At 45.4% G+C, this 14,158-nt stretch overlaps 1 protein-coding gene across 2 annotated transcripts in view; it reads left to right on the forward strand.

The window, feature by feature from the left end:
• PLOD3 (procollagen-lysine,2-oxoglutarate 5-dioxygenase 3) overlaps positions 1 to 14,158 on the forward strand; it is a 796,608-nt gene that overhangs the window by 748,377 nt on the left and 34,073 nt on the right. Inside the window, exon 19 of one of the 2 annotated variants that reach the window (XM_069646173.1) lies at positions 8,103 to 8,344. The exons of the other annotated variant lie outside the window; for it this stretch is intronic. Within the exon in view, the coding sequence (XP_069502274.1) occupies positions 8,103 to 8,207 (105 nt within the window). The 3' untranslated portion in view covers positions 8,208 to 8,344. Of the gene's footprint in view, positions 1 to 8,102; positions 8,345 to 14,158 lie in introns of those variants that run through there. 2 annotated transcript variants of the gene reach the window in all.

Consider the following 14,158-nt stretch of genomic DNA (forward strand, 5'->3'; position numbering starts at 1 on the left):
CTCTGCTGTAAGACGCTTCTCCAGGCAGAGGGTGGGGGTAGATCTCTCTCTCTGCAAGGGCCTCCCTCTGGAATGGCCTCCCTGCCTCTCTCAAGCCAGACCACCTGAAGTTCCGGAAGCTGCTCAAGACCTTCCTTTTCTCCTCTGCTTTCTCTCTCTCCCTCCCATGCTGACCTACCTACCTACCTGCCTGCTGCGCCGACTATTTGCTTGGTACCCCCAGAGTATCATAGGTTGCCAGGCTCCTCCATGATCAGTCTCCCATGCACTGCCTATGGGCCTACCGCGCACTTAAAGACTGTAACCTCTACAGCCCCCTGCCTTCTTGCACTTACCCAGAGCTATGCTGCCCTGGCTGCACTTCCCCCTCCCTCTTCCTCCCTCTTCCTGGTACTTCCCGCTCTCCCTTCCCCTTGCACTTTGCGTTGTAGCACTTGCACGATCTGAATGACACAAGGCCTAGTAAGATAGTTTGTCTTGTCCTCCCTCTGTCTTTCCTCCCTTGTCTTGTCACGCCTAGAAACACTGCGTACAGGCGTTTTATAAATTACATATATCAACCCTTAGCAATCACGTCTATTTGTACAAATACATGGACACACAAATATACTTCCAAATCTCCTCCCCCTCACAACTCTACATCCTCAAAAACTGTCTCTCCACCATCCCCACCTGGATGTGACCCCACTTCCTCAAACACTACCCTTCCAAAACTGAATACCTCCTCATCTGCCGACCCCTCCCCCACCAGGCACAAACCTGCCCTCACCCCATGGATCAAAGACTCACCATGTACAACACACTAGGAATGTAACGGTATAACGGTAAAGATACTGTGAACAACTTAATTGAACAATAATTACCGTCACGTTGTTTATACCGGAATACCGTTTATACCGTTAAGTGTGCTTTTCAATCTGAATTGGAAAGGCTGCCGTAAGCAAGTGCTATGCAGTCTTGGTCTTGCACTGTTGGATGTGCCGTCTGCCAAGGGGGCCTTGTTTGGCAGACAAGAGCATAGGGAAAGTGAGGCCACATTAGTAAATGCAGCTTTGCTGCTGTGACAGCTCTTGCTCTCTGATCAGTAGAGTCGGATCAAAGATCAGCCGACTTTGTGCAAATTGTGTTGAAAGCTGCCCAGTGCCTGAACCTTTGTGTTCCCCAGGCAAAGCTGGTAAAGATGAGCTGACCGACTGGCTTTAAAAGCATACCGGAGACTCCAGTTCATAGACTCTGCCAGAACTGGATTTCATGGGCAAACTAGAACAAAGTTATTTTGTTTCATGCATTATTTATTTGAAAGGCAGCATACAGATTTTAAACGCTACAGGTCTGATCTTCTATGGTGATTGTCCCGATTTTTAATTTGCAATTAGCAAGACCACAGGGACATCATGAGGGTGAGCTGAGGGCCTGAACTGAAAGGGAGCATTTTATTTTTCATTTTGTTCATATGTAAACAAATTAATAAAACGTTTAGTGACTTGCAAAACAGTGGAGCCAGGAGCACTTTGCTTAGCAACTACTCAGCCAGCAGGAGCAGAAAGGTATCCATTCAGCCTGGCCCGGCATCATGTGCCATTAGTTCAGTAAGTTAAGGTCCTACTGCACTGAGCAAACGCACATTGGAACAGCTCTTGCTCTGGCTGGGCAAAATGTAAAAGAAAATTTAAAAAAAGAAGGCCAGTGAAGTCATGCATATCGAATTACTCTCCCCAAAGTTTAGATTCAAGGAACTTAAGTTTCTCATGGTCATGGATCGGATAGCCATCCAATTCTGTTTTAGCTTAGAATTCTGGGATTTGTAGTTTTCCCACCAATTTGAAAGATGGGGAACTACACATCCCAGAATTCAAAGGGGGGAATTAAATGGATGCCCTTCTGATGCATGTCCACAAACTTTAGCTCTGTAGACCAGGCATGCATTGGCCTTTAGGGCAATAGGCCCATGGCTGGACCAAAAACGTGAAAAGCTTATGTGGTCCAGTTTTTTTGGGTCAAAGTGGGGGCACTTTTTTGGCCAAAGTGGGCCAGTTTGATGAGTGACTTCACTATGCGGCTAATAGTTCTGACCGCTGTTGCTGAATAAATATTCTTTTAAATGTACAATTTGCATCACATTTTATCAAAAATCTTCCCCTTGGGTACTTTTCAAACAGTGTTCCAAAAGGAATGAATTCCCATTTGCAACTGTGGGCCACTTTTATGTTGTTGCCCGAGACAATTTTATGCCCCAGTCCGATCCTGCTGTAGACTGTGTGAACACTGGGCCTATCGGTGCTTTCTGCTTTTAAATAAACTGCCCCCACCCCCTCTGTGCTCTGTGTAGATTTGCACATTGGCACTAGAGTTGTTGTTTCACTTGATCCTTCACCTACCTGCCTTCTGCATATGGCACTGGACTCAAGCAGGCAGGGCAGATTCTACATTCAATTTGAAGTATCCAGAGCAATGGGGGTGAAATAATTATTGGGTCTATTCTCAATTTACACCACCCATGAAAACATTCCTCCCTCTGAACTCGCATCACAAGGGTCCTAATGCACTCAGATCCGAGGAAAACGGTAATGATGAGGCTGTGGTGAGGTGGTGGTCTAGGCCATATTTGTGCCGATATGTATTTTAACTTTGTCATTTTCAAAGTATTTTTTTTGCCACTATCTTTAAGAAGGTAAATGAACATGTATTGCAAGAATCAAGAAAGAACTCGACAGCGCCCACTGGTAGCTGTCACTTTAGGATTACATGGTCAGTGGTGACTCATACATCAGACTTTCATAATACACCAGAAAGATGGTAAACAAGCTATAGTGATTAGATCACTATGCAACCTTTTGGTGTGTCTGTGTTGGCTATGACATTTTGACAAAAGAAAAACAATGGCATGGGCTTTCAGACCGCATATGAGTGACTTTTCTCCCTTTAATGGGATAAAGAGTTGTCAAAACAAACATTTTGTCGCAGTGAGGGTTGATGATGCCCATGCCATGTGGTTCCAAAAAAATGCAAGTCGAAGGCCAATTTTCAAAGCGATGACCTGTGACTGAGCAGAAAGCTCATTGCTCAAAATGTTCATTGGAACACTTCCACGAGTCACTCTTTCATTCAAGGCGATCAACGAGGGAGCGCCACGAAAGACCAATCTTGCAGCCGCCTTAGATTCCTGGAGGATCAGCTAAATATGTGCAGAGACAAATTTCAAAATGCTACCTTGCTACAGCTGGAAAATCATGCCTGCCTATTCGTAAGTTAACTAAAAAGCATTGACTTAATGGTTAGTTAAAGAACTTCAATTGCAAAAAGGCAAAGTAAAAAAGACCCTTTTTTTGGGGGGTTTTTGGTACACGTAGTTGCAGTTGGAGCAGTTTTTAATGCCATTCCGTAAACCACACGTGCCTGACACAAAATCAATATGTTAGCAATAGGAAGAATAAATATAGTGCCAAGAAGGAAAAGGATTAACTTTGGGTTGGCGGCATTGGGGTTTATATATTTATAATGGTGGTTTTCTAAACATATGACAATGGGGGATTTCCCTGGTTCTATCAATGAATTTACATATAATAAGTCAAACCGCGAAATTCACTCATCTCTGCGGGTATTCCCTGCTGCCATACCAAAGAGTAACATATCCGTGATTACTGAACACCTTTTGGCCCGCAAGTAAACTAAAGGCTGTAACGTAAAGAGAGAGTGTGTGCGTGTGTGTGTATGCGCACAAGCGCATACTACCATCAGCCTCCATTGATCTGTGGCATGCGGATTATCAAGATGGCAACATGCTCATCTTCACCAGTAGCGAGTGGGGCAGTTAAAAGCCTAAATGACCACTTAAGAAAAGCTATTAAGTTTGCTTTGCCAGTCGCAGCAGGGTCCCCCCTCCTCCTCCTCCTCCTCCTTTCCACACATGTGTGTGTGTTTTGATGGTAGCAAGGGGTGGCATTTCAGTAGAAAGTATGTTGAAAAGCCAAATTCTGGCCGTGGGTGCCTGGTTTTGTTTGTGAGGATAAATCTGACAATTTGACCTTTTTAAGAAAATATTTGTTAAGATTAGTTAACTCCACCTGCTATACCGCGATAACCATGATATGCCGTCATTTGGCAAGAAGGTTATCGTACCGCCATATAACTAATACCGTGACACCCCTACAACATACACACACTTCCCTCCCCACACCTGTCAAATACTTAGTCTTCAACATCAACCCCCAACTTTCCTTTACACACCACATAGCTGATACCACCAAAACATGCCACTTTCAGCTACACCTCCTCTGCAGTAGAAGATGCACCGTTCCTCCTGATGGCTTAAGTTCAGCAGTCCAAGCACTGACCTGTATCCAAGATGGACTGCCGAAACTCTATTCACTGGACTACACAACAGCACCCTGGCTCCCCTGCAAGCCACACAGAATGTAGCCGCATGACTCATGCCTACCTACCCAAACACTCATCACTCCAGCTCTCTCACAGCTCCACCTACCTCGGAGCATTTCCTTAAAGGACTCTGCATTGTATACAAAGCGATCTACCTTAAAACCCCATCCTGCCTTCACAACAAACTGTAACACATCACCCACACAAACACCAGACAAGCTAGCCAAAATATTCTACGTAACCCACTTTGCAAAGTAACATGCACACAGAAACAAGCATTGTAATTGGTTATTTATATTGCACTTAATACCTAAAGGTTTCTAATTGCGGACCCGGGGATAGAACCTGTGTTGCTCCATGTCATCTCGATTCCAAGGCGAGCGCGTTGCCCCTGAGCTATCCTCCCATTCCCCAGTGGGCACCCAGAGGCTGAAACGTCCTACCACTCCTCATCCGCCCACATTCACCATGACCGCTATCTGAAAAATCCTCAAAACATACCTTTCACCTAGCGCAGCCTCACCACCATGCTGCCATTACCTGTCTATCCTATTCTTCCTTGCCTGGCCCAAAAATGTTTTTTCTTTAACTTGCGTTTCATCTCCCACCTATTGAACCTTGTAAGACACACCAAGAGTATCTTGGTTGGGCATTTGATGCCCACAAATGTAAATAAAATAGGGTTTAATCTGTCTAAGCAGATTTTGTCCCGCCACCTTTTGAGTAGTTCACTGCCTGAAGGGGTAGCACAGGATAAGGAATTTGGGCCTGGTGAATTGAGCTTTAAGTAGGCATGAGCAAAGGCGAGCAAGATCTTGTATGTCCTTGACCTTTCGGGCAAACTGTGTATCATCTGAATAAGGGTGTATCGCAATGTTGGCGTCGTCTAGGAGTAAGCCCAGTAGTTCCTTATAGAGTTTAAAGATGATTGGGATAAGAATGGAACCCTGAGGTACTCCACAGGTGACTGGGCGGCATTCAGATCTGAGGGAGCCCTTCTGTCCAGCTTAGTGTCTGCCAGATAGGTACGATGTGAACCATTTCAGGACCGTGCCAGAGAAGCCCATCCTGTTTGCAAGGAGAGTGAGTAGTGTGTAGTGGCCGCATATGTCGAACATAGCCAAGAGGACCATGAGAACTAACCGTCCCCTTTATTTAAAATCTGAAGTGTCATCTGCCACATTATGGTGTCTGTTTCAGCGCCTCATTTGAAACAAAACCTGGATTGGTAATACTGGAGCATAGTTCCTTGAATGGTTTTATATTATTTTCTTTTGTTAGTAGTTGATTGTCAATTACCTTCTCAATCACTTTGCCGGTAAATGGTAGGCTTCTGATCGGTTTATGGTCTTTGCATCAAATGCCTTGTATCGAGCTGCCTTTGCGTCGCTTTTTTTCAATCAAAAAAATGTGCATCGAATGCATTTTTGTTTCTTGTTTTTTTGTGGTGGGGGGTTCTCCCCCCTCCCTGTTTTCTACCCTTAAAAATCAACCTAAACATAAATTAACCCTTTACCCCCAAAAAACATGCATTCGATGCAAATGTTTTAGATGTAAAAAATGTAATGCAAATGGGATGCATTGACTATCCCAAGAAGAGCAGCAAGGATATGACTGGTGCATTATTTTAGGGATGGTGGCTGAGAGGATGTCGATGTAAGAAGTAGGTTTTATGGATGGGTATTTATGAGAGGTCCTGGGTGAAAGGGGAGAGAAGTTGGTCTAGGCTTTAAAGGTCCGTGGGGTGAGCTAGGGAGTTGGGTCAGAAGATTTGTAGTCCTTGATGTGGAGCTTGATGGTATCTTGCTTGATGACAAAGAATTTATTAATAGCTGCACACTTCCTGGATTCTGGTACCTGTGGGCCTGGTGTGGGGTTTGAGTAGTGTTTGACTGCTGTGGAAAGGGCTTTACTGCTGTTTGAGGTTGCCGTAATGGTGGTGGTGTAATAAGTAGCATTGACGTAGGATATTCGGGTCTGCCGTTTGGAATGTAAGGCATTGATTGATTGATTGATCGATAGATAGGTTCTTGCTTGATGGGGCTGCCACCAGTATTTCTCAAGAGCTCTAATGGATTCTTTAATAGTCCTTTAGTTTATTAAGGATGGACGGTTTGGTTCTGGCGTGGCCTCAGTTTTCCAGAGCAACAGTATCTGACAACTCCTTTTGAGGTTTAGCTAAAAGCTTCTAACCGCAAGATGACATTTGCAGATGCAGGGAAGTTGGAGAAACGGTTATCCAGTGCGTTTACGTGAAAGTATTTGAAGGAATGGCCCTTGTGGGCTGTCAGGCAGTGTGATAAGGAGAAAAAGGGATGGCTGCATGGTCTGTCCAGTTGAATGCAACGGGAGCAGGGAAGAGGATAAGATGGAGCTAGAGAATTACCCCTAATGTGTGTTGTGGATAGTACACATTGGTTTTTGAGCAGCTATTCTGCCATGGAAGAGACTGCGTCTCTGCTGTTTGGCTCCCGGGGAGGCTAGTCCTGTGAGTGATGCAAGCTGTGGAAAGTAAATCTTTACCACACCTGTGAGGTGGTATACAGATGAGGTGGAATGAGACCGACTCCTTAAAGGATAGTTCCGGGACTTTTTTTTTATTGTCCCTACGGGTCGGCCATGTGTTTGTAAGCATAAATCGGTAGATCGTAGGAAACTTTCCTATGGACCTTACCCGACTTTTCGCCCATTATCGCACTCGAAATCAGCCTCCATTTTGTGATAATCCTATCATTCCGCCGCATCGACCTGGCTCACCTGCCTTTGCGGCACTAAATCAAATCCCCCGCCCCTGAGCCTGACATCAGCAGACGCGTACTGCCCATTTCAAGCACGTCTCGTGTCAACAATCGCTGCGCCTCAGCTATTGACGTGTTGCCATGGAAATGGCAGGACGCCTCTTTCCCCAATAAGTATAAACACACCGTTTCACAACACACAGCAGCAGATTTTCGATTCCATTCCTCTCTCTGTGTTACTTTGAGTATTCTGTGACTCGTTTCAGTGCTCTGGTCAGCTACCTTCGCCGCTTGTAGCCCGTGTGAACACCTGTACCATCTCTGTAAATTATTTTACTATCTTTACCGCACAATGGCCACAATAATGCCGTATATGTACGAGCCCGAGTACACCGAGGAGGAACTACTGGAAAGGCAAGCACGCGAAAACGATGGGGATTCGGACGGCAGTTGGGAGGACCAGTCAACGGATGAAGAGCCTGGACCATGTCGCATGGACGGCGTCTCCACCTGGTGCACGTGCAATCGGTGCGAGCTAATGCCAACTGAGGAGGAGAACTGCTGCTGCCGTGAAAATTCCGGGTGCTTGGCCTACATTTCGGAAAGCGAGCAAAGTCTGCAGGAAGGCGAGCAAAGTCCGCAATGCATCACCGAGCTGCCAGAGTTCAGGGAAGCCTGCCTCTCACGGACAGTGTTGAGGATGATGATGGTGCTTATGCACGAACTTCGTGGCACTGTTCGTCCGCGTAATCCGAGTAACGAGTAAGTATACTCTGTTTGTGATGTCAGTGATGCCACCACTATTTCATGGTCGTCTCCCACATATAAAATTACATTTACATATCATTCGAACGCATGTAAATTGGTTCCATATAGTGCATTTTCTAGATATAATTTTTTTCTAAGAAAAATGACATGTGTTACCTGAATCGACATTGATAAGAAAGTTTGGTCAGTTTAATACAGTTTGCATCTTTTTTTTCACAGGTGGTACAGGCTGGTGGCCTATCGTTGCTTCACTTGGTGGCTTCACGGGAGGCTCGGACACCGCGTTCGGAGAGTAATACCTGCCTGTGCGGTACTTGCCATTAGACAACATTTCCCCAGTGACAGTGGACAATACCGCGGATTTTCCCTCGATGTGCTGCAACCTCAACTTTACAATGTGTAATGTTTATTATTTATGTTTAATTAAAATCTAAAATAAAGCACAACATATATTTTAACAATGGTTGTTTTGATTTTTTAAATGAATCTAGTGTGTCTCCGTTGAATAGCCTTCCAGTGCCTTGTCTTGTCACACCACATGTCTCCGGCCAGCATCCTCCCTCACGCTGGCCGCACACCTTCAATCCACATAACCGTTGAACCCATATATGCAGCAGTCATACATATATTCTTTTGTGGGTTGGCATCAAGCGTTGGCAATAAAAAGCTGTTGGATTTTATTGATACAAAACATGGTTATGGGTAAATAATAAATATGGTTGATCATAATAAATCCTCTTTTTGGGCACCGGGTACAGAGATGACCCCCATATATTCTCCTGGGAGGGTGAGGTATTTATAAACTCACCCCCCTGCCTTCCATGTAGTAGATCCTGCAGCCATCCTCTTACATTCAGTTAGATGGCCTCTCCTTGGTGAGGCCCTGCGGCAAACGGGTCTTGTCTGCACGACCACCGCCCCGATCCACCCCCCGCCCTATCAAAGGCAGTTCGCACCGGGGTACTTGCGCTGCTGGCAAGTGGAGCTGTCAGGGAGCGATAAAGGCCAAGAGGTGCCAAAGACCATGTACACTTCAAAGTGGTCTATAGAGCATGGGTTGTTGTTCCCATGTCTACCTCCAGACCCCGTGTCTCCTGCCAAGCATCCCCCTCACGATGGACGCCCCCCTGCAATCCACATAAGTGTGTCTCCATTCACAAGTCTTCCTGTGTCTTGTCTGCACGACCACCGCCCCGATCCACCCCCCGCCCTATCAAAGGCAGTTCGCACCGGGGTACTTGCGCTGCTGGCAAGTGGAGCTGTCAGGGAGCGATAAAGGCCAAGAGGTGCCAAAGACCATGTACACTTCAAAGTGGTCTATAGAGCATGGGTTGTTGTTCCCATGTCTACCTCCAGACCCCGTGTCTCCTGCCAAGCATCCCCCTCACGATGGACGCCCCCCTGCAATCCACATAAGTGTGTCTCCATTCACAAGTCTTCCTGTGTCTTGTCTGCACGACCACCGCCCCGATCCACCCCCCGCCCTATCAAAGGCAGTTCGCACCGGGGTACTTGCGCTGCTGGCAAGTGGAGCTGTCAGGGAGCGATAAAGGCCAAGAGGTGCCAAAGACCATGTACACTTCAAAGTGGTCTATAGAGCATGGGTTGTTGTTCCCATGTCTACCTCCAGACCCCGTGTCTCCTGCCAAGCATCCCCCCTCACGCTGGACGCCCCCCTGCAATCCACATAAGTGTGTCTCCATTCACAAGTCTTCCTGTGTCTTGTCTGCACGACCACCGCCCCGATCCACCCCCCGCCCTATCAAAGGCAGTTCGCACCGGGGTACTTGCGCTGCTGGCAAGTGGAGCTGTCAGGGAGCGATAAAGGCCAAGAGGTGCCAAAGACCATGTACACTTCAAAGTGGTCTATAGAGCATGGGTTGTTGTTCCCATGTCTACCTCCAGACCCCGTGTCTCCTGCCAAGCATCCCCCCTCACGCTGGACGCCCCCCTGCAATCCACATAAGTGTGTCTCCATTCACAAGTCTTCCTGTGTCTTGTCTGCACGACCACCGCCCCGATCCACCCCCCGCCCTATCAAAGGCAGTTCGCACCGGGGTACTTGCGCTGCTGGCAAGTGGAGCTGTCAGGGAGCGATAAAGGCCAAGAGGTGCCAAAGACCATGTACACTTCAAAGTGGTCTATAGAGCATGGGTTGTTGTTCCCATGTCTACCTCCAGACCCCGTGTCTCCTGCCAAGCATCCCCCCTCACGCTGGACGCCCCCCTGCAATCCGCATAATGCCACGACATATACACGTCATTCATTCACAAACACACCCCTGTTTCGAATTCTTTATAACCCACTTCATATTTCTAATGAGAACTTCTTTGCGCTTTGCTAGTCAACCCGTGAAGGTGCTGGTTATCTGCTCTTCGTCTCTGTGAACTTCCGTGACCACTTTGAGCAAACTCGTCAGTTTGCAACCTGTGAACTGCTCCCTGTTCTACGACAAGAAACTACTCTGATCCCTGCATCTAACTGTTTGTTCGTCAAGGTAAGTCCATGTACCATAATCATTTTGCGTCCAATTTTTTAATTTATATCTATTTGCTAGTAGTCATCAAATTGCATCCATGTTTTCTTTTCGTTCACGACAGTACATGCAAGGAACTAGTCACATGTTCTGAGTTTAGTCAAATTACTTTTTCTATTTTTTGAAAGTTATTGAAATACTTATCCGCATGTGAATAACGTGTATAGTTCCAAGAACCAAAACGGACCTTGCATTGAACCTTTTATGTGTCATTTAATGTTTTAACACATTGGTATTCATAGAGAATTGTTGATCTTTACTTTTCAGAACTTTCCATAATGCCTGCCTGTTCCATTGGCGGTTGCCCTTCGAAGACCCATAACAAATCTGAAGATACTATAATGCATGTTTTCCCTAAGACAATAGATCAGATAAGAGAATGGGTCCGATATTGCGGATATCCAGCCTCTGAGCTAGAAAGTAGAGTCCTAGAAGTCTTTGCGGACAAGAGGGGTGATCGATACCGCATCTGCAGCGGGCACTTTAGCCCAGACATGTACTCCACATCATTGCTAATAAAGAAGAAAACACCGCGAGCGAGGCGAAAATTGCTCTCAACCGCTATTCCCACTCTATTCGTCCACATCCCTCCACTGGTGAGTCAAGTTTACGTATTTGTCTCTCGGCCTTGCGGTAGTGTGTAGCATTAGCTAACAATAATTTCCCCATTTATGTATCCACTCAATATGAAGGCGGAAGATTCTCCATCCGTGTCGTTATTGCAGTCATCAGCCACTTCAAGCGCCTATCGGGTAATCTTACTTAGCTACTCTGACACTGACTTGTTTTAGGCATGTAAATCAATAGTTTTAATTGATCGTGTAATTATTTTACCTAATGGTACACCACAGTACTCGTCCTCTAGTCTTTGTTTTCAGTTATAATTATTGTTATCCAAAATAATGCAAGTACTGTCTTTCAGGGAGATGCTGAGGAGTCCAACGCATTGACGACAACCGTAGATGTCACTCAGATGCTCGAGGTACGTTTCCGGACAGTTCCATCGATGGAGATCATCAGATCTTGCATTCTTGTAGCGTGATTGTTACACACAATGTTTCTTTCGTTTTTAGCCATTGGTATGTCCTTCTGTCGTCGCCCTCCTATGTGTCTTCTTTTTTCAATATTGTGTTCATTACTAATGAAAGTCCTATGTTTCAGGGAGTCGATGGAGCATTAGTCCAAGAAGAAGGGGGAGCATGCAGTTACGGGTCGGCGCAACAGCTTGCAGAAGTGTGCACCGCAGTTACAGCGTCCCTTGATGTTCTTATGCATTTCGAGGTATGGATACTGACAGATCAATCATGCGAGATCAAATGACGTGATTACACCCGCTATACTTCCTTCTTTATTAACGCAAGTACTATGTTTCAGGGAGCTGACGGAGCTTCTTCAACAAGAACATCACCCCTAGTAGTTGATGCAGATCTCTGGGTGGTGACACTTCCAACGATGGAGCAAATCGAATCATATTTAGATATCCATTATTTATTTTAGACAACTGATCATTTGTGCAGGTCTATTTAGATGAGCCGTTGACGCCTGCAGAAAGTTTATGTTCTTTTAAACAAAATAGAAAACCATACTAATGCAATTACTGTGTTTCAGGGAGTTGCTGAAGCGTCATCTTCAATAATATCATCAATGGAAGTCTATGCGGAGCCCGAGGTATGGATCTTGACAGTTCAATCTAACTAGATCAACAATGCGTGAACTATTGTCGTTTGAATGTTCTACACAATGCGTTCATTCGTGTTTTGCTATTGAGATGTACGTATGGGTATTGGTCCCCAAGTACATTTTGTGTTTTCAATATTATTATACATACTAATGAAAGTTCTATGTTTCAGGGAGTCGATGGAGCCTCAGTGAGTGATGGATGTGCTTATCATGAAAATATAGTCGTTGCAGCGCGAGAGGAAGTGGAGACATGCACACACGAGTCGGAGCAACAGCGTCCAGATGTTGAAGTTCGAGGCAAGAAAGTTTCAAAGAAAAGAAAGCAAAAGAAGGTTAGTGTCCTGTTCACTATTTTATGTTGTCTTTCACTGTCAATAGTTCAATACTGTAAGTTGTGTTTAAACTGAACATCCCTTTTCTAATCTGTCCTCTAGTTGCGAGTGGGTGTAAGAACTAGATCTACACAGACAGTGAAGCGAACGAGAGATGTTGCTTGTCAAACCTTTTGGCAGGGACTTGAGACTGGAGATGCATCGTGCCAATGGGAAGAATATGAAGTGATTGACAACGGAGCTATACCACCACCAGCCATTGATAGTGAATGTCCTCCTGGTAGTTTGGATGCAGTCGGAGATCAATTCACAGAATCCACACCCGCAAAAAATAAGAGCGCGCGAAAGTTGAAGACATTGTTTTTTTCTCCCATCTCCGGACAAGGAACAGATGTTGCAATGGAAGAGAATGAAGTGGACGACAATGAAACACCATCAATATCACTCAGCATAGCGGAAGACGATATCAGAGATTGTACCTTCCATGCGAGTGACATGTCCTCAACGTTACAGGCCGAACCAGCTGGGATGCAGAGTGACAGTATAAGGAAAGAGGCCAAATTCATTGTATTCGATAGCTGTTTGATGGATATTATTATGATGATGAAATGTGGGCATTGGGTTGGTGGGGAAGTATGTGGGGAGCCATTGATTAATGTGACTCGTGCAATTCGAGGCACTAACCTTAAAATACATGCCACCTGTACACAATATCATCCGTTCGCATGGTCTGCACAACCCATGCTGGGGCAACTGCCAGCAGGCAATCTACTTTGTGCAGCGGCCGCACTTTTTAGTGGTTCAAGTTTTAAAAAGTTACAGTATTTCTTTCAGTTTGTGGGAATCCATTTCATTGCGAAAAGTCAGTTCTACAAATACCAAACCGATTATCTATTTCCAGCCATCAGCGAAGCTTGGAGAATGGAAAAAATGTCAATGGAAAGTACATTCGCGGCAAACGCTTCAGGCTAGCCGGTGATGGACAGTGCGACAGCCCAGGATTTTCAGCCAAGTACTGCACCTACCACTTTCAGGACATGGAAAGTAAGAAAATTGTGAGTTCGGTGGTCGTGCAGGTGTCACAAAGTACATCCTCAGTGGCCATGGAGAAAATTGGCTTTGTAGCATCATTGCAAGAACTACAATCGCGGGGAATGGTGATCGACCTGATAGCCACGGACAGACACGTTTCAATTGCCAAGACAATGAGAGAACAGTACAAAAATATAAATCACCAATTTGACGTTTGGCATCTTGCAAAATCAATCAATAAAAAATTGTCGGCTGCAGGTAAAAAAAAGGAATTGCAAGGTATTTCACAGTGGTCCAAGTCAATCAGCAACCATCTTTGGTGGAGCTCAAAAACATGTGAAGGGTCGTTGGAAATTCTACTGGAAAAATGGCGGTCAGTAATTTTGCACTGTAGCAACGTACATCGATGGTCGACAAATGAACATTTCCACAAATGTGAACATGGCCATTTGTCCACAGAGGAGGCACGGAAGAAGTGGTTGATTCCTTCATCACCCACTCACAAAGCCATTGAAAAGATTGTATTTGATAAAACTATAACAAAAGCTTTGAGGGGACTCACGGAATTCTGCCACACAGGAGATTTGGAGGTGTTCCACAATATGTGCCTCAAGTACAGGCCAAAACGATTGCATTTTGGCATGGAGGGCATGATAAATCGGACTCTTTTAGCGGTCTTGGCACATAACCATAAT

The sequence above is a fragment of the Ambystoma mexicanum genome, chromosome 1p (assembly GCF_040938575.1).
Source record: "Ambystoma mexicanum isolate Mex_15411 chromosome 1p, UKY_AmexF1_1, whole genome shotgun sequence".
Taxonomy (NCBI): domain Eukaryota; kingdom Metazoa; phylum Chordata; class Amphibia; order Caudata; family Ambystomatidae; genus Ambystoma; species Ambystoma mexicanum.